We start from the raw sequence: 27,684 nt of genomic DNA, 5'->3' as shown, positions 1-27,684 counted from the left end.
CTTACCAGTGAGTTCCATGTCCCTTAGGTGACTTGCGGCATTTCAGGTCTGTCTATAAGCATATGCTTTTTATTGTACTAATAGCTGAAGTTAAACCACTAGGGTTTTATGAACCCAGGAAAATGGCCTCTTAATGATTACAAGACCTTAAATCTCAGACCTGATTTAGCAGACACAGTTTAGCACCAGGATGAATCTGCCATGTCCTAGTGCTCCCAGCCTAAGTTTCAAAGGACTTTGTGAAAATGCAAACTGAGCCTGAGGCAGGAATCAGTGGGAGGGGCCGCTGTGCTTTGTAGAAGAGAGGCTGAGACCTCCTTTTCCCATTAGCTGTACAGGGAGCGAGCAATGATTGCAGATTAGATTATTCTTACAGGTGGGGCTAGTGCACACATGAAGGGTGTGCCTGGGCACGATTTCCCACCCAGGTTAGTGACCTCTGGGGTTTATGCTCACACTAACATCCAGGAAGTCTTTGATTCCCTCCATGTGTTACCCTGAGCTAGGCTGGGGTTCTCTTCTTCCCGTGACACCCAGGGTTCACTGCAGTCTGTTTTGTAATTAGCTCCTATTGTGTCTGACAGTCAGGGTGTTCATCATCCACGTGACTCTGGCGCCTTGCAGTGTGTGTGTGTGTAGGAAATGAAGGGTGACTTCTTTGTTTCGCTCAGAATCCGGGGGTGGGGGTTGGGGCTGATGGAGGGGTCATGCTGCCTGACCTTTTGTGGTGCATGCTATATTTTCCCTGTTTTCAGGCATGCTGATTCCCGCCCCCGCCCCCCCCCCCCCCCGACAGGATTGACATGCCCACTCCAGTTTGCTATCCCCGCTTTTCATTCGAGTCTAGATAGTATTTCTCCTTATGACTTCTGGATCTACTCGTCTCCCAGAGGGCACCTTACCTCCAGCGGTTGGCTTTCAGCTTTCCTCTCAGCTCTCTGTCACTTAAGCCCTAGAGCAGGGGTTCTGGCTTGTATGGGCACTTCCAAACACATATGCATTCTCTCTCTGACACACAGAGGTGCATGTGTGTGTGTGTGTGTGTGTGTGTGTGTGTGTGTGTGTATGTGTATATTCTTTTTCACAGCATTTGTGTGAGATGCTGTGAAAGCCCCAAAGCCTTGACATGAAGAGGCTTTTCAGACCTTTGAGATAAGCTGTTGAATCCAGTAAGTGGTAGAATCCTCACTGCATCTGAGTGACTTCATGTGGCATTAGGCACAGTTCTCTTGCTGCAGGGTGACTTGGGAAACTTTCCCTCAACAGCGTCGTCATTAGAACTGCAGCTGCTAACTATATATGCAGTGAGGCAGTTGCACTAACACAGCTTCCAAAGGCTGGGAGGATGCTTCCTCTCTGCAGACGCTGATGGAGCAGCCTGGATGACGAAGATATGCGTGGCTCATTTTCTACAGACCAGAACAAGCCTGAAAGAAGGGTGCTGATTTTCAAAGATGTCTTCTCCCGAAGGCCAGGGGAAAGGGAGAGAGGAGAGAACAGAAGTGGCAAGGAGCTTTGTGCAGAGCTGGGTGACAGTCCTGTGCTCGAGGCAAAAGGGTCTCTAAGCAGCCTGGGGTCAATGCTGTAGTGTCCATGTAAGTTGTGGGTGGGCCCCTCACATGCCCACATCAGTAGCTTTCAGGTCTAACCTGGTGCCTGCTGTAGTGCACTGGCAATAGGACTCATAGGAACCATTAGTGTTACAGGGGCCTTCAACCTGGTGCCCCTACTGTCTACTGCAGACCTGAGCAAGCCGTTCTACCTCCCAGGGAGGAAAAGTTGAACCCCATAGTTTTCACAGTGACATTCTGAGTCTCTCAGCAGGGGCTTTTGGAGTTCCACAAATGGTTGGTTCATTTTCAATATGTGTTTTTTTCTCATATTCTTGTGCATCTATAGATTTCATGTATCATACATAAATATTGTAACAGCTTTATTGCAGTAGACCCTGCTGCCATCTGTTTACTAAAAGCCAATGAGTGTTGCACTTACTGCACATTCATGGAGTTATGGAACCATCTTTGCTATCTGATCCTAGCAAGCTTTCATTGCCTCCAAAAGAAACCCTGTAGTCACGGACGGCCCCCATTCCCTGCCCTGTGAACCTGCTTCATCTATGGCTCTGCTTCTCTGGACATTTCATCGAAATGGGTTCCTAGGCAATTCTGCCTTAGAATGTTCTCAAAGTTCATGTTGTAGCACACATCGATACTTTATTTCTTTCTTAAGGCTGACTGACATTGCATTTTATTTGGCCATCCATTGGTTGATGGGCATGTGGGCTTGTGTGCCGACTGCTGCTGCGAGCGTGCCTGTGAGTGCTTGTGTGCACAGTGCTTGCATTTCTCTTGGATCATGTCGAACAGTGGAGCTGTTGGTTTGTAAGGTAGCTGCTTCACATGCTAGGTATAATTTAGTGAGCTTATGTATGTAACATGTCCGTATTGTGAAAGTTTAAATGTCAGCTTGACACACTCTAGAGTCACCTGAGAAATGTGTCTCAGCTGAGGGATTGCCTAGATCAGGTTGGCTTGTGGGCTTATCTGTGGGAAGATAGTCTTGAGAATTGATCCAGGAAGGCCCAACCCATTGTGGACATCACAGTTCCCTAGGCGAGACCCTGAACTAGAAGAGAAGATAAAGATAAAGCAAAAAAGTAAACAGGAAGTATAGGTGATTCCTTCCTCATTGCTGTTGACTGTGGATGTGATACGTGATTAACTGCTTGAGTTCCTGTCTTCTCCCAAAAATGTGGGAGAATTATATAATTTGGAATTATATGCTAAAGGTGCATTGACGGGGGAGGGGTGTCAGTGTACTTTTAAAGCAACAGGAAGGACTGAATAAATACAGTATTGTAAATAAGGTGTTTTAAAACTACAGGAAAATAAAGCGAACCCTACTGTTTTATAACAAAGCCTGACACACTGACGACCTGTGCAGTAATTACTTAACTAACTACGCACTAATTAACTCATGCTGCCAGAGCAGGTAGAGTTTATCCAGTTAAGCTTCATCTCGAGCATATACTAAAGAGAACAGGGTTCCAATGTTTGAAAATGGTTACCACAGGTTCTGCTTATCCTTGCCAGTGGGGATTATACCACCATTGTACACGCAGCACCGAAAGAAAAATGAGATGCAGAGATTCACCTTGGACTCAAAAAAGGGCATTCTTGTCTTCATGTTTCCACATTTTTTTAAATATCAAAAGAAGGTGCTGGAGAGATGGCTTGATGGTAAAGAGCTCTTCCTGAGGAACGTGGTCCAGTTCTTAGCACCCTAGCATAGTGTCTCAACCTGCAGTCCCAGGGGATGGAATACCCTCTTTGGTCTCCCTGTGTGCTAGGCCTACACATAGTACACAGACATACATGCAGACAAAACATTCATATAAATAAATAGTAAATAATTTAAATATCAACAGATTTTATGTGTTATAATCATGATTGGGCCATAGGTAAATATTGCAACAGTTATGCTTATAACATTTGGAATTGCTGGGTGGTGGTGTCCCATACCTTTAATCCCAACACTTGGAAGGCAGAGGCAGGTGAATCTCTGTGAGTTCAAGGTCAGCCTGATCTACAGAGTGAGTGCCAGGACATCCAGGGCCACACAGAGAAACCCTATCTTGGAAAAACAAATGAAAAGAATAGGTATCTGTGTGGAAGGCTGAGATTGATGCTGGTGTCTTTGTCTGTCATTTCTATCTTAAATACTGAGAGAGACTCCTTTGCTTGCCCCAGAGCTCGCTAGTTTGGCTAGCTGATTTGCCAGAGTGCTGGAATTCCAGGCAGGCCACCACACCCACCTGGCATTTTTGTGGGTATTGGGGATTTGAACTCTGGTCTTCATGCTTGTATGCCAAGCCCTTTACCTAGCACTGAACCACGTCCCCAGCACTCCAATGAGGACCTTCTGAATCCCCAGGACTGTTACACCCCCGCTGCTCCTCTTCGCCATCTGTGACTGCACATTTATTGAAAGTCCACTGAATACAACGTGCTAGTCCCTGAAGGGATTCCAAAGAAGGAAAGACCAAGTTAGCTGTTTTTAAGATGCCTGTAGCCTGGATGGAGGTAAGTATAAGACAATCAGAGCAGAGTCATCCAAAGTATGAGTATTTAGGTGTTAATATTTGCAGGTAGCGCCAATACACCAAATGTTGTAGGAATTCGAAAACACCAAGGACAGCCTCCTGGAACAGGTGACACTGTGCTGTGTGAAGATGAAGGTGGCATTCTGTGGATGAAGAGAGGATGCTGCCAATTCTTTTGAACAAGGATTTAGTCAGCTGGGACATCTTTTACCCCCAAGCCCACTTATGAGACTAATGCTTCAGTGCCTGGTCCCTGTCAAGTTTTTGGCAAGAAGAGATAAATGTGAGAAACAAAGAAAAACAGGCATTTTACAGTAAGTTTCTAGAAAGGAGCTGCCCTCTCCTAGTGCCTGGATTGGAGATGCTGGGGCTGAGGCAGATGCTCTGTTGGCAGATACACTGCAGTTCACCTGAACAGTGCCTAGAAAACTGGGATTTATGGAACCCCATTGATCCTGAATTTGCTATAAATAGTTGTGAGCTGTCGCCATCCGTTGCTGCTGCAGGTCCCTCAGCACAGAGAAAGGTCAGACCAGGAGTCAGCAGCTTAAATGGTGGTGTCCTCGCCAGATCTGTCTGCCAAAGGTCCCGTGGCGCCTTGTGGACAGGAGACTCCGCCAGCCCTAAGGAAGGGTGGGATACTCACCTCCAGGCAGGGTCTGCCTTTTCTTTCTGCATCTTCCGTCCTTGTGTATCAGTCTTCACAGAATCAGGCACCGATTCTGTGCTTTCTAGTGAAACATGCATGTGTGTCTGGCTTAGGAAGATGTGCAGCTTCTGAAGGGGTCTTCCGGGAACTCGGAGACTAAGAAAGGTGATGTCACCTGGGCTCAGGGCATTGTCAGGCTGGGGTGTGTAGCAGGGGGATGGAGAATTAAACTGGCTTCCCAGGAGGCTGAAGCTGTGGGCCAGGGGTAGTACTCAGAAGCCTTTCTCAGGGATGGGACTACCGCCATTCACTACAGTGACTGCTGTACGCCCCCTCCCCAGTACTCCAGCCCGCTGCAGGTGTTTCTGGGCCACCTCTGAATCACAGTGTGTGCACAGCTGTTCTGTGACTAACACCATTCCCACACATTTTTGCGTGTAGCCACGGTGGCTCCTGGGCCCTTGTGTCTCCTGATTCCATCAGCCTGGGAACCTACCCATCGCTGGGCCCCCTGGGCTCCTTCCTGAGACTAGACTTTGTTCCAAGGAACGCCATGCCTCACACTCCCCTGAGTCCTATCTTCCCAGAACCTCCTGCCATTGTCAGGGCCTCTGCTTCTGGCTATGCTTTGTCTAGCCTTTGGCCTACTCCGCCTGCCCCCTTCACACCTGGACTCTTCTGATCTTAGCACCTGCTGGGAGTACAGCATTGCCAGTACCTGGCTGCTGGCTGGCTTGGGGAATGCAGAACTCGATTCCTGGAATCTGGATGTCCTCTCAGAACACCCTGACCTGTCCCCGAGCTTCTGGGGTTTGCGTTCAGTCCCCAGGGTGACTCTGAGTCTAGATTTTGACTGCTTTTTTTCCCCCTATTATTTCCTTCCCACCCTTACCCTGGCCTGTCTTGGCTCCCACATGTCACCTCTGTCACCAAAGGGGAATCCAGTTTGTTCCATAGGAAGACTGCTGTCATCTGTCTCGTCAGGTTCACAAGACTGGTCTGGGTCCCGACTTTCTGAGCCAGTGCATTTGCTTTCCCTAGTTTTGTTCTGAGCATTTGATCAGCGTGTGTCCTCCAGCTGCAGGCATGGGCCCTTCCCTAGTCAGGTCTACGTGGTCTGGAACAGAGCTAGTGGTCCCGGGCCAGCCCCTGCATTTCCTGACCATCAAAAGTATACCAGACATCGATATCTTCAAAGTGACGTGGTAACCTGTGTAGTAGCTTCTCAAGTCTTCCTCCAACCCCTGGGAGAGGTGTTTGAACTTGTCCCTCCCAGAGGGAGTTAGTCACTGTGGGCTTCTGTATCACATTTGCAGGGCCTGGGTGCACGGGGTGGCCTGCAAGGGCTGACGGCGAGTGCCTAGCCAGATAGTAAATCTGCTCACAGCTTGTCTGTCCCAAATAGCTAGAAGTACTGCACTAATCTCAGACCTGGGCTTTCCAGGATTTGGCAAGTCTACTGAGAACCCTTGCAGCAAGAATAAGAAGCCAAGCACCATTTGTATTCTCTGCAAACATTTAGAGAGTCTTTCTTAACCCATCTAGAACAATGTAAAAACAGATCTTATTTGAACAAGCTGGTCGCAGCACCTGGTGTTTTCATTTTAATTTGATTTCTTTGCCTGATTCATCAGATGGAGTCTTTTAAAAAAAAATAGGTTTGAGCCAGGTGGTGGTGGCCGACACCTTTAATCCAAGCACTTAGGAGGCCGAGGCAAGCAGATCTCTGAGGTAGCAGTGAATTCCAGGACAGCCAGGGCTACACAGAAATACCCTGTCTTGAAAAACAAAAACAAACAAAACAAAAATTGAGACTATAATATAACATTCTCCCTTCCTTTCTTCTCTCTAAGCCCTCCCATATGTCCTCCCTTCTTGCCTCCAAACTCATGGAGTTTTTTCATTGTTATAATATACATATATGTATGTACTTATGTATTCCTAAATAGAGCCTGCTCAGTCCCTAGTATGTTGTTTCTTGTGTGACTGTTTGACATTGGACAACCAGTTATGTGCTTTCTCTAGGGAACCTCTCTTTTTTTCATAAAAAAATGAACCTGTTTTCCTTCCTTTCTGAGGAAGACTCCAGTAGCCCCTGGGGATTTCTAATCACTGTGGTCTGTATCCTGGGATGGCTCTGACACCAGGACAGTCAGCAGTAATGTGGGAAGGAGGCTGGTGCGTGCAGCAGGCCCGCTGGGAGCCCTTTGCTCAGTAAACTGCTGGGGAGGTGTTAGCCTGACTGGTTCTGAGACTGCTGACCCAGCCCAGGCAGTACGCCACTGCCCTGTCAGATTCCACAGCTAGCCTGAGGTTCCCTCTACTCTTTTAAACACTTCTTGTTGTTAGGTGAGCAACTAGGGGCTATGCTTAGTTCAGCAGCTCTTTTGATGAAGCTTCAGATCTGTAGTGACAGGACAAAGCTTATATCTGGTGATTGGGAGTGAAGGCCATTTTGCTTTAGGACCTAAGACCTATCTCAGCAAAGTGATTTGGCATCCACTAAGAATCCTCTGGAATTGTGACTTTAAAGTTTGCAGCGCCTGGCCTGCGTTACCTTACCTTACTTACAGCACCAACTCAGGGCTGTGGCTCTTAGGAGTTTAAAACGCTGAAAAAGAGGCAACAGCAGAACGATCGGGAGTTTGGCTTTGCTTTGAGAGCCTTGTCTTTGCGAAACATCATGTTCACAAGAAACACAGAAGTGATGGCAGATGTAGGTTTCTATACAGCGCTGTACTGTATATAGGGTTCCTTTAAATAGCAGACTTCCATAGTAAACCAGCGACAGATGGCAGAGAAATGCCATGTGTTTAGGACACTACAACCTTTTTTTGGCAGAGCAAAGACTATGTCCTTGAGGCAGGGTGCATGAGTCAGGGCATGAGGCTTGTGCTCAAAAAATAAGAGATTTTCCCACATCTTACAAAGGCCTGCTCTGCCTTCTAGGCTAGCAAGCCTCAACTCAAGGGCCAGAGACTTTTAAAGTCTCTGAGTCTGTGAAGGAGCCTAGGGTTTCAAGCTTCCCTAGTTTATAAGACAAAGGTGGGGTTTTGCTTTATCCAGCCCCACCTTTTCCCTATTCAGCAGTGGGGAACTTTCCAAGAATGGACTCTGGGTCTTAGGAAGTAGAATGGAGGCTCAAACATCAAACATTGTTCATATATAAAGTTATATATATAGTTATATATAAAGGAGAAGGACAAGTATCATTCTAAGGGAAGTTGGGGATGCCCACCTGCCTAAAGAAGGACTTCTGTAGCCAGCCAGGCTTGACTGAGCCTGGTACCTTCTCAGGAATACCCAGGAGAGGGTGGCATAACCCTTCTCTAGGCAGCTGTGATTATTTGAATGAGAATAGCTCCCATGGGTCATTTATTTGAATGCTTGGTGTGGTAGTTTGAATGTAATTGGCCTCCATAATCTTATAGGGGTGGCACTATTAGGAAGTGTGGCTTTATTAGAGTGGGTATGGCCATGTTGGAGAAAGTGTGTCACTGTGGGGGCGGGCTTTGAGGATTCTTATGCTCAGGATACTGCCCAGGGTCTCAGGCGACTTCCTGTTGCCTGCAAGATGTTGGACTCTCAGCTACTGCAGCACCATGTCTGCCGCAGCCGTGTTCCCCACTGAGATGATAATGGACCGCACCTCTGAGACTCTAAATCAGCCCCCTCCATTAAATATTCACAGTAATAGAAACCCTAACTAAGAAGTTGGTACCAGAAGTGGGTTATTGCTGTGATGGGCCTGACCATGTTTTTGGAGAGATTTGGACTTTGGTGCTTTGGATTATAAAAGCAGTAGAATGCTTTAAGTGATGCGTAATGGACCATACTAGTAGGAGCATGGAAGACAGTAAGTAGGCTGAGAGTTATTTGAACTGTTGGGGCTCACTCGAGAATTTTAATATGTTGCCTAGAGATCTTTCTTGTGATATTTTGGTGAAGAAAGTGGCTGCTTTTTGCCGTTGTCCAAAGTGTCTGCTTGAGGTTAAAATGAAGAGTTTCGGATTGATTCCATTGGCAGAAGAAATCTCAAAACAGCTAAGTATAGACTCTGTCAAGTGAATATTGCTAGTAATAATATTATGATATTATGTGGATATTACTCTAATGAAGATTTATAATGAAAAGGATCAAGCTGAGCAGGGTAAATTATAAAATATAACTTTTGAGAAGAAAAAGAGCACCAGGAAGTGGAATGGAGTTAAATTCTGTGTTCAAGGAGATAAATGGATTAAGAAATGGAATAAAGGGAGTGGTGATATCAGGGCAAGATCCCACCCAGCTAAATTTCCAATGTGTGCAAAGAAACAAAGAAAAGCTTAGAGCTGGGTGTGGTGGTGCACACTTTTAATCCCAGCACTCAGGAAGCAGAGGCTGGTGGATCTCTGAGTTTGAAGCCAGTCTGGTCTAGAGATCTAGTTTCAGAACAACTAAGGTTAGGCAGTAAAGGACAGAAAGCTGGTGAAGATGTAATTAAACAAGGGAGCCATGCACCTGCCCCAGTAACAGCAGAACTTGGCAACTTCAGCCACCTGCTCCTGGCTTTAGAGTTAAGGATAGAAGGAAGGAGCTATGGAATTTGCCTCCATGACCTCCAAGCTGCTGAGGCCAGGCATGTGCCGGGGCTATCGCTGAATAGAGACCTAGTAGAGAGGCCATTGTGTGAAGCTGTGGAGTTGAAGCCTGGGTTGCTTTGGAGAACCCAAGATGCCAGAGATGCCAGTCTGGGGATACCTGCCAAGAACAGCTGCTAATAGGGAGTGGAATCAGCCCAAGAGAGAAAGTGTGTTGTAGTAAAAAAATGAGCAGAGTTGGAGATCTGAGAGTGTTTTGACTTCAGACATGGAGATGCAAAGCTTGGAGTTTGCCCAGCCGGTTTTCGGTCTTGCTTTGATCCAGTGTTTCCTTATTATTCTCCCTTCCCTGTGTTTTAGAATGGTAATGTATATCCTGTGCCATTATGTGTTTGAGGTATGTGATCTGCTTTTTGATTTTGATTTTACAGAGGATTGTAGTTAAATCTCAAAAGAGACTTTGAACTTTGAAGCAGGATTGGGATTGTTATTGACTATGGGGACTTCTGAAGTTGAACTAAATGCATTTTGCATTATGATATTGTTACAAGCTTATGGGACCAGGGAGTGGAATGTGGTGGTTTGAATGGAATTGGCCCCCATAATCTCCTAGGGGGTGGCACTATTAGGAGATGTGGCTTTGTTGGAGTGGATATGGCCTTGTTGGAGGAAGTGTCACTGTGGGGGCGGGCTTTAAGGATTCCTATGCTTAGGTTTCTGCCCAATGCCTCAGTCAGCTTCCTGTTGCCTGCAAGATGTAGGACTCTCAGTACCAGCACCATGTCTGCCTGCACGCCACCATTCTTTCTGTCCTGATGATAATGGACTGAGCCTCTGACACTGTAAGCCAGCCACCCCAACTGTGGTCATGGTGTCTCTTCACAATAGAAACCTTAGCTAAGACAGTTGGTTCCAGCTGGTGCAACTGTTTGAGAAGGCTTAGGAGGTGTGGCCTTGTTGGACATGTGTCACTGGGGTTAGCTTTGAAGTTTTCAAATAAACGTCCCTGCCATTCCCAATTATCTTTCTCTGCCTGGACCGGTATATGAGGTTTGAACTGCTCAGTTCCACACCTGCCTCCTGCTGCCTTGTTCCCTGCTACCACGGTCATGGGCTCCTGAAACTGTAAGCCCCAAACAACTCTTCTGTATGTTGCCTTGGTTGTGATGTCTGATCAGAGCAGGAGAAAATTAACTAATACAAAAGTCCTCTGTCTTGTCTTGTTTGGTCTTGTCGTGGGGAGAGATGAGATTGATCAATGGGCACATGGTACAACACTAAGGCAGATAAATTATATGCTTGAGGATATACTAAATATTTCTTCTTTTATTTTAACAACCATCTGAACAGATGTGATCATCATGTCCCCAGCTTGTCACCTGCCTGTGTGATTAAGGTCTCTACCATCACTTCCCACACCTGTGAAGAGCTAACTCTGCCCTCCAGTAGCCCAACTCATAGCCCAGAACATTGCGTGAGTAGGTCCATGCAGGCAGACAGCACATCAAGGCAAGAAACCTTTGACATGTCTGCTCCCCAAGTGTCCTACCTGTCCACCCAGTTTTGGTTCCAGAGAAAACAGACTTCTGGCCCTTCGTATGTGTGTGACATCCAAGTGCACTGTATTAGGTCTCTGCTTGTGTCCTCCCTAGCCTCAGTGACCTACTTTCCTTTGCTCGGTGACCTTTGTAAGGTTTCCATGCAAGGATGAACGAGACAGGTCCTTGCTTGGAGCTGGTTATAATAACATCAATTCCAAGTGTGCCGCCGATGCAGGTGAGTAAGGGAATTAAATGAGAGTCACTCACCCTTGACCAGAGCAGACTGTTGACGGTGACCTCCTTTAGTGGGATCAACTGTCCTTCTCATTAGAATCCTCTGGTGGTTTAAGAAAATCCTTTTAGCCCAGCCCAGATAAGTAAGCAGACTCTCTGGAGGGCCGTTCTGAGATGCAGCGAGGGTCAAGTGCATTGGCTTACGGTGCCTTCCTCGTTTTACACGAGGGCATACACCAAGGCCCAGGAGTCAACTTTTAACACGTTATATCCTGGTCCTTACTCTTGGGCCAGGGCTTTCCACTCCTTGGACAGTATTCACTACTTGGCCTTGTCCTTCTAAGATGCCCTGGCCACTGTGGTTTCTGCCTCCCTCTACCTTCACTCTCCCAGGGTCCTCAGAGTCACTGCTGGGCAGGATGAAGATGGCAGCCACTAGGGAGCCTTTCAGAATGGTCAGACCGTGGAGCCCACTTGTGCGGGACAGGTTGGATGGATGACAGCTGTTCCTGCCCTAGAGATGGAGATAATGGCTCTCTTGTGCTAAGAAGCATTAGGAATGCTGGCGCTGCCCTGGGTCCTCTTCCTTCACCCTCATTATCTACTGTGTAACTCAGCGACTTCCTCTTAAGCTTCCAGTGTATGCAAATAAATTTATTAGAACATGGCCACTCTGCCCATCTCCAGGTCCCTGGGGTATCCAGTGACTTCTTGCAGATGAGCTGTGTATGTTTAATTACGAGTAGAACACTTTGGTTCGTGTGGGTGTATTCAGATATGTAGATTACTGTCGTGGATCTCAGCTCCTTTTTTGCTCAGCGTCCTGTGTTGAGTGTTTTGAGATGAGTCCGAAATGCTTTTAGGAAGCTAGCTAACACTGGACGTTAAGTGTGAACTGGACTGGGGGTCAGTGTGGCCGGCGTGGTAGGTCCTTGCATATAATTATCAGACAAGAGGGCGGTCCCTAGGTGTGGCTCGGTCTGCTAATCATAGGTACTTTGATTTGGTGACTTCAGCACATAATGCTTGTGTCTGAGTCTTGTGGGTCTGTTACTGAATGTCTGTGTGGTTAATAAAGTAGCATGCTGTTTAAAGGCTAAGTAGTCTTTATCAGTCATTAAAATATGCAGAGACTTTTCCCATCAGCTGTGCCTATGGGAAAGGGTGGCCCAGTAATGCGCTTAGCCTAGGAAACATTGCAGGGTGAAAGTGGCTGCTGAAGCTGGCTGCCTGCCCTTAGCTACCTCGTCCACACGCTCCCTGCGGATAGAATGCGGATAGAAGGGCAGGGAAAAGCTGTTGCCATGGATCCTGGAAGGGTTTAGCATGGTAAGGGGTGGAGATGATCACTTCGGCGAGCTCGCAGGACACAGCCTGCTAGTAACAAACAGGTCTTTATCTTAAGAAAGGCAAGCATTGCTGCTGGCTTATCTTGGCACCATGTTAGAGTTTCTCACCGTGACTGATAGTGGGTTTCTCTAGGTTGCGTATCTGTATCTCAAGGAATCTTCGTGACCAAGGGAAGTGTGCCCATTGATTTAAAGGAATAGGTGAACATTCAAGGTTGAGATTTTTCTTTCTCTTTTAAAGGCTGAACTCTTGAGTGCAGTCTATCTTTGTCTCTGTCGGTCTGTCTGTCTTAGTTAGGCTACTGAAATAAACCACCAGAAATGAAATTTACATTCTTACAGTAAGGGCCTGAAACCCGATAGACAGTCTGCTAGCTTGGTGTTTGGATTGGTGAGTTTACACACAGCTGACTTCCCCAAGTGACCTCATGTGGCCGAAAAGGAATTGAAGTGCTTTCTTGGGGCCTCTTCGGAAAGGTACCCATCCCACTCCTGGGGGCTCCTCCCTTGTGACCTAATTGCCTCCCAGACTCCACATCTTAATACTGTCACATTGCGAGTTAGGAGTCCATGTGAGCTGTGGGGTTGGGGTGGAGAAGGAAAACATTTAGTCTGTAATAGCGTTCATGTGTGACTCTATACCTGTTCAACTTACGAGGAAAATACCCAATGTGCTGATTAAGAAAAAAAAAAGCAAGTTTTTAGAACAGTATAGAAGATGTATTCTAAGGCAGTGTGTTCCGAATATGCAGCCATCTTTCCCTGGGTGGGAAGAGCTGAACCGAATGCCGCTTTTCTACAGAAGCACCTTTAGATTCTGCACTTTTGTGGACCAGCGGGCTGGCAGAGAAGCCTGGGGAGGGGGGCTCCTGAGTTCCGGGCAAATTTAGCTGCTCTTCCTTTTGTCGCTAGGAAAGGTAGTCTCAAAAGGTTAAGGAAATTTCCAGTGGTTTTGTGAATTCCCGCTTGAACTCAAGCCCCTAAAGAATGGTAGGCCGTGTGTCACAAAGCCAGGCCAGCGGTCACACTGTTTAACTGGACAGACAGTGTCTTCGGGGACGGGGGGAGCCTGGCTGAGCTTGACTGGGACCTGGATTGTGCCTACTTTTGAGCAGTGGCTACAGAGCTTACAGGGACTTGCTAAGGGTGATTACAGGAGAGAGGACAGTTCCCAGGGGCACACCCTTCAGTGCTCACCCCAGAATCCTGTTCTACAAAGGGAGGCTGAGAGCATAACAGGATTGGTTGAGACTTAAGTGTCTGCAGCTTACATTTCCTTCTGTGTGTGACTGTTGTGTCTAGGGATGTTTAGGGATGCATATTAATCTATCAGTCCTTTACTTCTGACTTCAAGGCTTGGGGTGGTGCTAGGGGTACATCACTCTTCCACAGACATGGGAGACATGGAGACATGGGCAGTAAGACAGGGCATGGAGGCAGATCTTCTTAGTTAACAAGGTCTTGTCTTATTTCGGCCTGCCAAAAGAAACTAGATTGAGGGGATTTGGAAAAGCCATATGCAGTTGGACAACTAAAAAGTTGTCAGGCTAAGTATTCATTCTCACTGGTCACTGAGTTAGCCTGAATAATTTGTTTCCAGTTCTCCAGAAGTGTCATGGCCTTTCTGAGACAGTAACTTGTTACACATGATTGAAGACAAGGGACAAGAGCTCAGGCAATAGCCATGCAAGCATGAAGACCTGAGTTCAGTCGCAGTGCCCATGTCAACAGCTGGGCAGGCTGGCATGCCTCCACGTGCTGACGAGGTGGAGACACAAAGCTCCCTGGAGCCTAATGGCTAGTCAGCATAGCTGAACCCATAAACCCCACTTCTAGTAAGATACCTTGTGTGATAGTTTGAATGCAACTGGCCCCCATAATCTCATAGGAAGTGGCTGTAGGAGGTAAGGCTTTGTTGGAATGGGTATGGCCTTGCTGGAGGAAGTGTGTCACTGTGGGGGCGGACTTTGAGGTTTCCTGTGCTCAAGACACCTCCTAGTGTTTCAGTCTACTTCCTGTTGCCTGCATATCAGCATGGAGCAGCTCCTTTTCCAGCTCCATGTCTGCCTGTATGTGTCATGCTCCCCACCATGATTATAATGGACTGAACCTCTGAAACTGTAAGCTGCCACCTCAATTAAATGTTTTCCTTTCTAAGTGTTATTGTGGTCATGGTGTCTCTTCACAGACATAGAAACCCCAACCAAGACACCTTGTCTCAGTAAAGATGGGTAGTTCCCCAGAGGAACAGAATCCAAGGTTGTCCTTTGGCTTGCACATGCATGTACCCACATACACATGTGGACAGACACAGGTACACAAATAATACAATATGCTTTCAAAATTGAATTTTCTTCAGTTCAAATGATCAGCGTTTGAATTCTTAACAGTTCATGGTGCCTCAGCAATCCTGTGTATTGTAAGAGGCATCATGTTGGTTTTTTTGTCCTGAATTTTCATGGGAAAAAAAATGCCAAAGTTTTATTTTGGCAATGGATGCTTGAAACAGGTCTTCTACTTCTATAACCACCACAAAGAGGCCTGTTCCTGAGTGGCATTATCAAGATGCAGGCACGCAAGATGGGCGTGGCAGCCCCTGCATGGCAGGGGCACAGCAGCCTCTTTAAAGATAGCTTTTGTCTTAATCTGTTTTGTTTTAATTTTGTTTATTATTATTATGTGGGGTGTAGGCCAGGTGCACACGTGCCACCAAGGCCGTGCAGCAGTCAGAGGGCAAGCTTGTGGCGTCCATTCTCCCGCACGGGAAGGAACTCTCGGGACCCACCTAATCTTGCCAGAACTCCTTTCTTCGTAATAAAATCATTTCCCCCTTCCTGTTCTTTCCTCCGAGTCCTCCCACATGAAGGACTCCCTGCCCTTTCTAATTCTTGACCTCTTTTTCCATTAGTTGTTGTTAATGCGTATATGTGTATGTATATACATATATATTCTTAAATACATAAATATAGCCTGCTCAGTCTAGATAGTGTTACTTCTAGGTACATGTTTTCAAGGCTAGCTACTTGGTATGCTCCTTCCCGGGAAGACTTTCCCCACTCTCAGCATTTCTTAGTTTGTGTAGGGTTGAGACCCCTTATTCCCCCTCCCACCCCGGACACTGCACATGCCCATTGCTGTCCCTGTTCAGCTCTTGTTTAGGCGGTCCTATTGGTGAGGCTTTCCGGGGGTAGAGGCTCACTTTGCTTGGGGACCCCGGCTCAGCACTCCTGGGCCAGGTTATAATCTTTCCACTGCCTCTCCCACAATGTTCCGTGACCCTTAGGGGTGGGGTGTTTTGTGTCCGCTGGGCCTGGGCTCCACAGCTTTGCGTTTTGATTGGCTGTGACTTTCTGGAGTGGTCTGCATCTGTTGCAAAGTGAAGTTTTGTAGTACGGATTCTAATTGTTCTTAGTAAAAACCCAGAGTCAGATATTAGGGATAAAAACTGAGAGATCAGAAAAGCAGAGCTGCAGCCACTAGAGAGACCTGCTAGCTCCACCAGATCAGGCTGTCCTCAGACCGCATCTCCAGACTCCATCGGTCTCCACCAAACCTCAGACTGCACTGAGCTCCTGTCTCCTCCTGCCTTATATTCCTGTCTCCATATCCCTTCCTGTCTCCACCTCCCTTGTGCTGGAATTAAAGGCATGGGATCCCAAGTGCTAGGATTAAAGGTGTGAACCACCACTGCCTGTCTCTTTTGAGACTGGATTAATCTAATGTATCCCAGAGTGGCCCTCTGCCTCTGTCTCCCCAAGTCCTGGGATTAAAGGTGTGTGCCAACACTCCCTGACCTCTAGTGGCTTAACTCTGCACTCTGATCTTCAGGCAAGTTTTGTTTGTTCAAATGCAAATGAAATATCACCACAAAGTTTCCTTGATGTGGGGTGAGGACCACACTGCCTGTGGGCCAAAGGGCAGTTGTTTAGAAAGTACTGAGAGCCATATTATGCTGGGTCTTGTTTTTGTTTTTGTTTTTCTGATAGTTAGAAATTCCCACAGTTTCTGATCAGTTTTACTGTGCACTATTAATTCCTGGATTTTTGTCTCTGTAGGCGTCGCCTTATCTCCCAGAGATCGTCTTTAGAGACCCTGGAAGATATTGAGGAGAATGCCCCTCTCCGGAGGTAAGTTCTCCATACTTCATGCATGTGTACATTATAACAGCTGGCAGTTTTTAGTTTCTAGTCTTCTGAACTAAATTTTGAGACTAAGTAATTGACTCCCAGGGACAGAGAGTTCTGTGTGGAACCCAACCCTGAAGACCCGAAAACTAGGATGCTCCATCAATAGCCTGGAGGAGGCCAATCTGCTCGCAGACTTGGTGGTTCTTTTCCATGTGCTTTGTGGTTGGTGTTGGTCTGAGGAGCTGAGGATGGCACCCAAGGCCTCCTCATGGCATCTGTGGTGGCTCTTGAGTCTCAGCCCCAGCTGCCCTTTGCATCTTAAAAGTGGATGTTTATGGAAACAGAGCCATGTTAACCCTGGCATTACACAGTACTTAAGATCTTAGGCTTCACTCTCAGCAGGAGAAGCAACCAGATCTCCTCAGGAGGTGATGGTGACGTCACTCCTTAGCTAGTTGCTGGGGCAACCTGGTGAAGATAGTTGCAAGTACTCCCTTGGGTTTGGAAGCATTCCATTCCGTTTTCCCTACCAGATTAGAAAGCGTGCTAGCAAAGCACATTTTTGGGATGACAGCAATTGCTTGTGACTGGCAGGTTCCCGCCCCTCGTCCTGCCCTCTCCGTTGGCCCACATGGATGCAGAGCTCTGGCCATGCTTTCCTGGTGAAGGAGAAAACACTCGCATGCTGTGCCTTCTTGCCTTCTCCCTGCAGCTCCAAGCTGGCAAGGCAAAAGTGTCTGGTTCCAGCCTTTGAAATAGCCAAGGCCAAGGAGACAGGTGCGGACTGACTTCAGCCCTTCCCGAGCCTGCATCTGGGTTCCATCTGCTTGGCTACACTCTAGGATGTAGCTTCTCCCTGGAGCCTGGGCCGTGCCATTGTGGAGGGCAGAGCGATGTCCTGAGAGGGCTCCTCACCAATCTGGGAAGCAGAGGAACAAACCCAGATATCAGGTGACTGTGAATCTGGTCACTGACATCATCCTGAAGGCCAATCTGATAGGCTGGTCTCTACTTTTGAAGTCTCTGGAAATATACCAGACTCCCAGAAGCCCCCAAGGACTTGTTCTGTGAGACAGACGGAAGAAGCCGCTTCCCTGAAGGCACCATACATCAGCTCCATTAAAACGCAAGTCAGGAAACTGGCTTTGGTCCAATTAATTGGTGAGCAGGGAGGAGGGAGGAAGGCAGTGCTCCCAGGTGGCAACACGTGACTGACCTCAGAGCAGCAGGTCATCTCAGCCTCCACCCTCACCTCAGCAGGTGGGGAAACCACGAGGAGAAAGGAGAGGGGCCTAGTGCTCTACGAGCCAATGTTTGGAGTTGTGACAGTTGTTAGCAGAAGAACCCCAGCCCTCACTAGGGTTCAAGACCAGGCCGTTTTTGTCCCCAGGACGTCAGAGGGCTGAGATTGGCTTGGGTGCCCCGTTAGCCCTGCAACCTTCTCTTAGATTTCCCCAGACTGGAGTGAGAACAGCCTGTCCTGCTGTAACTGACTTCTCCCAACCGTGCTTACTAAAGATTGTCCTGAATCTCAAAGGGAACTTGTGTAAACGTAAACATCTAAAAGTAACCTAAAATCAAGGCAGTTTTATAAGTCTTTATTTCTCCAAATGAACGTCAAAAACAAAACAATAAAAAACCCCAACTTCTCAGGGCCAGTGAAATTCTCAGTGGGTGAAGGCACTGGCCACCAGCTCTGCTGACTGGAGTTTGGTCCCTGGAGACCTCCACACAAGTGCTGCGTGGCCCACGTGTGCCATTAGTCAGTACCGACATACATAATTGAGCAAATAAGTGTGGCCACTACAGAAAAGGCGTTCATATCTGCTTAGATGTCCTGCTCCCAAGAAATAAGCCATGTAGAAGAAGCCATGCTAGTTGGGAGTGTAGGACTCTCTGGCAGTAGTGGAACCTCGGTTCTCCCATCCGTAAAATGGGAGGGCCCAGAAAGGCTGACATGTGAAGTCGGTTTGCCGCCTCTGACAGGAAATGTCCCAATAATGGCACTGAAGTGTCCTGGGGAAGGGTTGACGACACAAGGTGTAAGGAAGGCTCTGAGCCTAGTCTGCTTTTAAGGTTAGTATGCAAAACAGTTGCCTCCTTGGTACCTATTAAAGCGTAATTAAGTGTATCCTATAATCAGTGCTAACAAGGAAGAGCTAAATGTTCATTGAATTAGTTTTTAATTTAATTCTCTCCTCATTTAATTTCGCATCACTCAAAGTGTATGCCTTTAAATAGGCATTTACATGATAATGCAGCCAGCTTTGTGAATCCTCCCCTGCCTGACCTGTCACCTGCGGCCCAGTGTTCCAGTTTCCTTGGCAACTGTTGCTAATAGCGCTCTTAAAGCGCGTCTTTGATTCCCTGGTGTTTGGGTTAGATGCTTTTTAAGAAGCAACATAGCACACAGCTTGCTGAGTAAGGCTTAGGTTAGTGGGGTGCATGGAACTGACACCCAGAGATAGGACTTTTACTGTTATCCTTCTCAGTATATCACAGTCAGTGTTTCCTGAGCACACCCAGAGCTCCAAGAATGGGAGGGCTTTGGGAAGGTTGCCACCGCCCGGTGATCCCCAGGGACCCCCAAACAGCACACTAGGAAGGCAGCCTTGATTGACTTTGGGGAAGTTGCCACCGCCCGGTGATCCCCGAGGACCCCCAAACAGCACACTAGGGACGCAGCCTTGATTGGCCTCTGGCCATGGCGGTCACCAGCATCTGCCGCTTTCCTAGACGTGGGTGTTGGAGCTACCTCTGCTGTAGTCACTGCGACCTCACCCAGCTGTGGCCTCCAGTCTGCACGGCAGCCCAAGGAATGAGGGCTCCTCTAGAGGTAGGGGCAGCTCCCGGGTTGCTCCCCTTCATTTTGTCATCAGGGCCCAGTAGGACCTAGAGCTTGTCAGGTGACAGACTTGGTGAGCTCACCATCCTGCTTCGGGTCAGAATGGCTGGCACAGAAAGCTCTGGTTTGGGGTTGGGGCAGAGTGAAGAACAGGACAGCCTTAAACTTACCCAGAATCCCCTGGAGGCATAGCTGCTTTTATGACTAAGGCTCAATCGTTCTTTTCCCCTCAGCCACCCCTTCTGTGTAAGACAACGGGAGCCTCGAGTGGCTGGTACCTGAGCAGTGTCAGTCAGCATGGGAGCAGTTGGGGTTCTGGGTCTGTTTCACTCTGTGTTCCCTTGAGCCCCAGAAGATGGAGGCCCCCTCTGGTTGTGCCTTTACTTGATTTCTTCAGGCAGCACTCTGCAAGGCTTCCCAAGGAACTCCACTTAAAGTTCTGAATTCCAAGCCTTCAGTAAGGGTTGCTGTCTTGAGAATATTGAGGTCCATCCCCACCCCCCACCCACCTCACAGCTTATTAATAAAGTAATACTTGGGATTTGTATATGACTGTGTGTGCATGCATGTGTGTAAGTGCCTTCATGCCAATGGTTACTTGGCCATTTATGAAACACACACATGTGTGCATATTCATTTAGTTCTCACGGTGTTAATGGCGGTGGGGACTGGACGTGTTGCTAATAGAGTTGTTAGTTAGTTGGGAGCCCTGAGTGGTCGTGATCAAGGGTATAGTAACTTCAGGGTTGGAGGCTGGGAGGACCGCACGTGCGTCTGCTGAAGCTTCAGTCCACTGGAATGGACAGTGATGGGAAGTGGGGTTCCCTCTGGACACATAGCCCCCGGGAGGGTGTTTTCTAGTGAAAACCACCAGAGGATCCTGTCCGGCTGTAATGCCTTTGCTTAGGCCTGCATTGATTCACGTTCGTGGGATTTATTCAAGTGAGGTTATAGTTTAGGGTGGTTTTTTGTTTTGTTTTGTTTTGTTTTAAATATATTGTGATCTGTACTCTAAGGAAGGGCTTCCAGAAAGGCTGGCCTCTGCTAGAAGGGTTGGTCAGGGTAGATGGGGGATGGACCAGACCCACCCCCATCTTGGAGATTGCCCTGCGGGAGAGTAAAGGCTGGAGTTGCCCTGTAGCCTAGAACCCTTCTTTTCCCCAGTTCAGCTCCCTCCTGCCACCTTCCCCCTTGTGGCCTTGAGACCCCGGAGCTCAGTGTGGAGTGCTTTTCCAGAACTTGTTTTTGAAGGTGTGAGGTTCTAGACATCCACATCCTATGGCAGGAGCCAGTCCTGGGGCTCAGAGTCAGGAAGGATTTTAATAGAAGGGACATTTCGCTTTGTCAAGACAAGACTGTAGGGCCCTGGGCAGCTTGGTACACACCTGCCAAGACAGGCTCTAGAGAGACAACCAGAGAGTAGGCAGGCCTGGACTCTAGTTTACTCCAAGGCAACACCTGACTCCAGAAAAAAGCACAAACTGGGACCACCCAGGAATGGACCAACCGGCATCCACAGGGGAAAGTACCTAACATTCCAGCCACTGTAGATAAGATCACCTGATGTCCCTTAGCCCAGCACATTCCCATCCCCTTTAACCAGGGCACCCAGACAAATGTCAGCCAACCATGGGTCCTGAACCTTAGAAATCCCTCACCCCAGCCTCTGCTGTTATAAAAACCCCACCCCAACTGAGTTGGGGCTTCTCTGATCGTCCCGATGCATTAGACACACGGAGAGTCCAAGTTAGAACTTGAATAAGAATAAAGGGTCTTTGCTTTTACATATAGAACTCGGTCTCCTTGTTGGTTTGGGGGGCTCCGCAATCTGGGCATAATAAAGACAAAACTTCAGCCTCTTTGTGGTGGTGTTTTTGGCTCTGGCAGTGGTGTCCATGTGGTTCTGTAAGCCAGCCTTCCCGGGTTACTTCAACAGTCTCCTCAGCTGTGGTCTGGCAAAGAAGCACAGTCAGCAATGCTGCCTACTCTCAGGAGGGATTTTACTTTTTAAATTTGGTCTCTTTGGTTCAATGAGTATTTGATTATTAAAATTTATTCTGAAGCAATAAAATGAAACAGAAACTACCTAGGTCCTAATTCTCATTCAAATTAAGCTGTGACTTCCCAAGTAGAGTCAGGAGTTGGGGCAGCTCTCCAAGTTTTCCAGGCCAGACCCTGCTCTAGAAGAAAATGACTCAGACTTATTTTTAAAACGAATGTTGCCTGTTATCCCTGCAGCCCCAAATCTTTTAAATTTGCAATGTTCTATTCCCTTTACCTGTGTTGATTTAGGATGACAACAAAACTAATGTCCTTGGGACCCATTTAGGTTATATTGTTGTAACTGGGGACAGTAGTTAGCTAACTTTTCAGAGACACATATAAAATGATATCAGTATTAGCAAGGACATTGTCTGTCATTGGGTTTTTAAAGTTTCCCTGCTTGGGCTGGCTGTATTGTTTTCCTTAGGCCACCCCACCCCTACTCCTGCCGGCCATGAGGTGACTCAACCATTTGTCTGGTCTTTCCTTCCTGTCTTTGTGTGGAGATGGCTCAGTTGTCCAGTAGGCAAGGATAGTGTTTTTTAAAATGACTTTTTTTTTTTCAGATGTCGAACACTCTCAGGTTCTCCCAGACCAAAGAATTTTAAGAAGATTCATTTTATCAAGAACATGCGCCAGCATGATACCAGGAACGGCAGGTACCTCAGCGGCACCAAACTGCCAGGGCCACCGGGAGGGTGGCCAGGGGACGGGAGAGGACCGCTTAGTGACCACAGCTCAGCAGGTCACAGCCAATGCCACGTGCCCAGACGTCTCCACCTGGGGAACAGCGGTTCTTTGACAGAGAAACAACTGCTTTTTGTTGTTGTTTTTCTGCTTTGTTGGTTTTGTTTTCATTGCTGACCAGACTGTCTGGGCTGGTCAATAAAGGCTGCCAGATCTGTGCCTGAACTTGGCCTTGGCTGTGTGGGCAACTCTTTAGGAGGATGGAATCTGGACTTTGGCAGGCAGATCTTTCCTCAGCGGGTTCTGGGCCTGCTGACATTTGTTGGAAAGCCTTCTCCATCCCTTCCCTAAATAACAATTATGGTCGAGAAGTGTACAACCTTCATATTAAAATTCTCCAGAGAATAGCATTGCTGCTAGCATGTTTACCAGCCATTCATCCAAGACCTCTGGTGTCCACTGATGCCCCCTGACCCTAAAGGATGTCCTCTTAGCTAGCATGCTGAGAGAAGAGGACCTGGTGCCAAGCCCACCTCATGTGATAGGATTTCTAGAAGACCACGTGGTCTTTTTAACACTCGCCAGTTCTTACAAAATGAAATAGCTGAGATGTCTCTCAGTGATGCTCACTGAGGCTCAGCTTTCCTGTTCTTCTGCGGGTAGGAGACACAGTTCACGTCTTGTGCAGTGACACTGGGTAGGAGACACAGTTCACGTCTTGTGCAGTGACACTGGGTAGGAGACACAGTTCACGTCTTGTGCAGTGACACTGGGTAAGAGACACAGTTTACGTCTTGTGCAGTGACACTGGGGAGTAGGTTTTTAAAGGCCTACTTTCTCTAGGTTTACATCTTTATTTTTTGAGGCTTATCAGAACATAACTTTGTAACGGTTGTGATGGTGTCGGAACTGCACCATCAGGGTCCCCTCATACCTTCCGAGACTTTATGTGATCTTCCCATTATGGTTCTCCAGCCAGTGTTCACACTGTGCGATTTTTTTGAATTTTTGTTTTGACTCTGATGTTTGCTGTCTTTTCCAAATCACTGGGCCGCATTCATTCATTCACCATTTCTGTTTGCTTTTGAGGCTGTTTCTATATCATTTTTAGTCTTTATTTACATCTTCGGGGTTTTTCCCCAGTATCTCTTTAACTGTAATATAAACACAGAAAGGCTGTGTTATTCCCAAATAAAATTAGTGACAAAGCCAGAGAGATGAGCCAGTTTAAAGGATTCTGCTTTCAGTCCTGACCACCCAGGCACACCACCAGAGGGTCCCCAGGCATGGGCAGGCAGTAAGAGGATGTAGCTAATGAAGGATCAATAGAATGGGATTTGAAGTTACAGTGTGGCGCTGACCCCACCACCACCACCACTGTAACTAACAGTTACAGTCCAGAGAGGCTGTGGTCAGAACCTCTGCTAGTGAGCTAGGAGCCGCTGTCAAGGACTCAGCCTCCCTGAAGAACTGGGACAGGTGATAAAGGTGGGAACCAGAGCTGTAAGAACCACAGGCTGTAGGGATGCTCTACCTGAGAGGGCCACTGGGGTTCACCTTCCACCCTGGGATTTATTAGTAAGTCCGGGCTGTCCTTGTGTGAAACAAAACTCGAAAGGAAGCCAGGAAGAAAATAGGGTTTCTGAGGGCAGAGAAGGGATCAGTGAGTGGGGCTGAGGGAAGGGAGAATGTGGGCCGGCCCTTCTGAAAGCAGAACAGCAGTTTTGCCTGGATGAGGTCTCCTGTGCATTTGCCCATACATTCAGGTGAGCCGCAGGCCCAGCCCCACTGGGTAGAGGGACCTCTAGTCATGTGCTTTTGTGTGTGTGGGGGGGGGGTGGCTGAAGTTCCTTGTATCCTGCCTCAGGAGTAGGGTGTGAATGTTTGGCTTCCATCTGAGCAGTATCGGTCATGGCTCTGGCATGGCGACTGCCTGCTTACTGCTGTGCACAATTCCCAGGCCTTCTGGTGATTTCTCTTAAACTCATAGTCTAGTTTCTTAATTTAACTGCAGATCAGCGGCCCTTGCCTCATCTCCCCTGAAGATGCTGGTAGGGGCTCTCCTGACCCCCAGATGTCTGGCAGTGTGATAGAGGCCATCATTGAAGCCAGTTGGCCTCTCACAAAACAAACAAGAATGTCAGCACAGGACTCTGGGCTAGAAATGAGTTTGACACATAATTTTTAGAGGGAAATGAGAGAAAGGTACCCCCCCAAACTGAGAACTATATATAATGGGAGACAGTATTGTAACATTGGAAAGCAAACACACACACACACACACACACACACACACACACACAGGAATATAAAACCTGAATTGGCCTCATAGTTGGCAGCATCAGGGTGTCTGCTGGAGAATAATCCCTGGCATTGAGGTGGCTCCCCGTTCCCTACTGGGGAACAGCGTCCCTGTGACGAAAATAAACCTGAGGTAGGTAAGGCCTGTGAGGTAGACGCAAGCAACTTGAATAGAAGAAGCCCAAGGTTGCATGGTGGATTCACATTTGGAGTGTGTGAGGAAGAAGTGCAGAGGGAAACAGCTGATATCCTCCTGCAACTGGGCAAGCTGCAAGGGACTGTCCCCTGACCCAGATCACAGGCCAGCCTCTGAGAGAGGAGGAAGCCATGATCCCTCACCTAACCGGCAGGCTAGGGAACTGGAATGGGGCCTGCTGTTCTAGGCCTCACACGGGAGGCAGGCTGATGCTCCAGCCCTGGGGGAAGCGGGTTGTTGTGGGTTTATAATAGGGAAACAACGTGGTTCCCAGCTAAGAAGTGGGCTCCTGTGGCAAAGATTACATCGCCAAGGAGTTGAGAGAGTAGCTGCTCCTGTGAGATGCCAGTGAGTAACGCTCACTAGCACCAGGTGGCTCAGTAGCAGGGGTGCCAGGCTGGAAGCCCTTGATACGTTTTGTTTTATCAACTAAAAACTCAACAGGTGGCCTGCCACACTTCGTCAGTCCCACTACCCAGGAGGCAGAAGTCCCAGGCCAGCCTGGGCAACATAGTAAAGCCTGTCTCAAATCTCAGGAACCTCAATATGCTGTCCAAGTGTGGTAATGTATGCCTGTGATCTCAGCGTTTGGGAGGGGAGTCCCTGTCACAAAAACCAAGGCCGGGGATGTAGCCTATTGGTAGAGCTGTGCCTAGCAGATAGAAGGCCCTGAGTTTGATGCCAGCACTAAAAAAAATAACTGTCAGTCTTTGTTGGACACGAGTAGGTGCCTTTGGAATGAGTTGTAGTTTTCAGGACCAGAACTCAAGGAATGGAAAGAATCATAAATACAAATAATCAGGGCTCGGGCTGTAGCTTGGTGCTAGAGAACCTACCTAACATGTGTGAGACCCGGGCTTCATCTCCAATAAACACAAATGGAAAAGTAATCCTTGGATTTTTATAAAGAAGACTCTCTTGTTTGTGGTTAAACAGAGTAATGTCTCACCACTGAAGTGTCCTCCCTGCCCCCCTACACGTGTGAGCACAGACAGCTGTCACAATAGCGTCTCACTGCTAAGGTGCCCCACACACCTGTGGGCACAGACAGCTGTCACAATAGCCTCTCACCACTAAGGTGCCCCCTCCACACACCTGTGGGCACAGACAGCTGTCACAATAGCGTGTCACCACTAAGATGTCTCCCTCTTTGTTCCATACCTGTTGAGCATGGGAAAGCTGTATCTCAAGGAGACTTTGAGGTTACTAATGAGAGCTCACCTTAAGTTGGAGGTGAGGGCTTTTATAATCAAAGTCCTTCAAGGCGGAAAAGGGAATCTATGACGGGATGTGACATTTTCTTGCCTTGATTGGCTTTGAAGGCAGAAATAGGGCTAAAGACAAGGAATGCAAGTGGCCACAAGCAGCTAAAAAGGACGGTCAAACCAGTTCTTCCCACAGCTTCCAGCGGAGACTGCCTGGTGCAGATGCCTGCAGGCCCATAGTAGTGACTGGCGCTAGAATTAGAAGGTAATATAGCTTTGTTGTTTAAGCCAGTACATTACAGACTCTGCTAGCCAACAGAGCAAATACTGAAAAGAGGGAGGCGGAGCTGCAGCCCAGCTGGGTGACTGCGCACCTCTTCATCATGTGAGAGCCGGCTGTCCATCCACTGCAGCACAGGTGGGACTGTGAAGTGGTCTAGTTGCCACTAGAAACAAATTGGAAGTTGCTCAATCAGCAGAGCATCAAGTGGTTGTAACAGACTGCAAGGCACATGCTTACAGGAACTGAAAAGAAGGGTCCAGCCAGGCAGAAAATATTCAGAAAAAATTCAGAGAGGTGAGGTTAATGTCACAAGGAGAGGGCGCAGAGCTTGGGGTGACATGTGCACACACTGTGACTAGACGCTGTCACCCCAAGTTGTACTGACAAATTGTCTAATGGCATGTTTTACATTTCTTTATATTTTGCTAAGATAAAATAACAAAACACTGGGACAACATAGGGACAGGACTTTAAAAGCCCTTTCAGAGGAAAGAAGAACAATGTACTTGAGGAGGCTGACATACTTACAGTCTCTTCATGAGAACTGGAAAGCAGAGAAACAAAGCAGTGTGCCAGCCACACAGTAGGTACTCACATATACTGACAAACTGAGTAACGAGCCCGTGGAAGCGGAGCTGCAGCTTCAGGACCAGAACCTGGGGAATTAACAATATGAAATGATCTTCGGTACACCATGAAGAATTTTTAAAGTTCTAAGCCTAATGCCAAGCAAGCGTTACCTTAAGAAAGTCTAAAGGAGTCCGTGATGGTGGCAGAGTGTAAACTTTAATTATCAGCCCAACAGGCCTCCGGCTGTGGCTGGCAGAGACGAGAAACAGATGGTGTGTGTTTTAGAAGAGTGTGGAGGTTCTGAGCCATCCACATGAGTGCACTGAGAAGTCTTGTTAAATTAGCTTCATTTCCTCATTGATGGAATAACTAGGTTAGTAAATTAGGAGAGTGCTATAGACATTGCATTTCTTGATTTCAGCAAAATGTGAGCCTGTTCTTCATTACAGCAAATCCCAGTGGGTGGAACGGAGGGGCAGCTGTGCACTGGCACTCTGTGTGTGCACTGGCTCTGTGTGTGTGCACTGACTCTGTGTGTGCACTGGCTCTGTGTGTGTGCACTGACTCTGTGTGTGTGTGTGTGTGTGTATGTGTCTGTGTGTGTGCACTGGCACTGTGTGTGTGTGCACTGGCTCTGTATGTGTGCACTGGCACTGTGTGTGTGTGTGTGCACTGGCTCTGTATATGTGCACTGGCACTCTGTGTGTGCACTGGCTCTGTGTGTGTGTGTGTGTGCGCGCGCACTGGCTCTGTGTGTGTGTGTGTGTATGTGTGTGTCTGTGTGTGTGCACTGGCACTGTGTGTGTGCACTGGCTCTGTGTGTGTGTGTGTGCGCGCGCGCACTGGCTCTGTGTGTCTGTGTGTGTGCACTGGCACTGTGTGTGTGCACTGGCACTGTGTGTGTGCACTGGCACTGTGTGTGTGCACTGGCTGGTTTGCTAGCTGGTTGATCACCCTCCACCATAGGGCCTA

The 27,684-nt window shown here is 47.8% G+C and overlaps 1 protein-coding gene across 4 annotated transcripts in view; it reads left to right on the top strand.

Moving 5' to 3' along the window:
• The window catches only part of Cables1 (Cdk5 and Abl enzyme substrate 1), a 100,965-nt gene that overhangs the window by 25,881 nt on the left and 47,400 nt on the right, over positions 1-27,684 (top strand). For 2 of the 4 annotated variants that reach the window (XM_085676316.2, XM_048448002.3), the window contains exons 2-3: positions 16,511-16,582; positions 22,037-22,129. In XM_085676316.2, the coding sequence (XP_085532442.1) occupies positions 16,511-16,582; positions 22,037-22,129 (165 nt within the window). The remainder of the gene's footprint in view (positions 1-16,510; positions 16,583-22,036; positions 22,130-27,684) is intronic. The other 2 variants (XM_085676317.2, XM_085676318.2) reach the window with 1 other exon arrangement.

The sequence above is a fragment of the Myodes glareolus genome, chromosome 13 (genome assembly GCF_982192425.1).
Source record: "Myodes glareolus chromosome 13, mMyoGla1.1, whole genome shotgun sequence".
Lineage (NCBI taxonomy): Eukaryota > Metazoa > Chordata > Mammalia > Rodentia > Cricetidae > Myodes > Myodes glareolus.
This window is presented reverse-complemented; position numbering and strand designations above follow the sequence as displayed.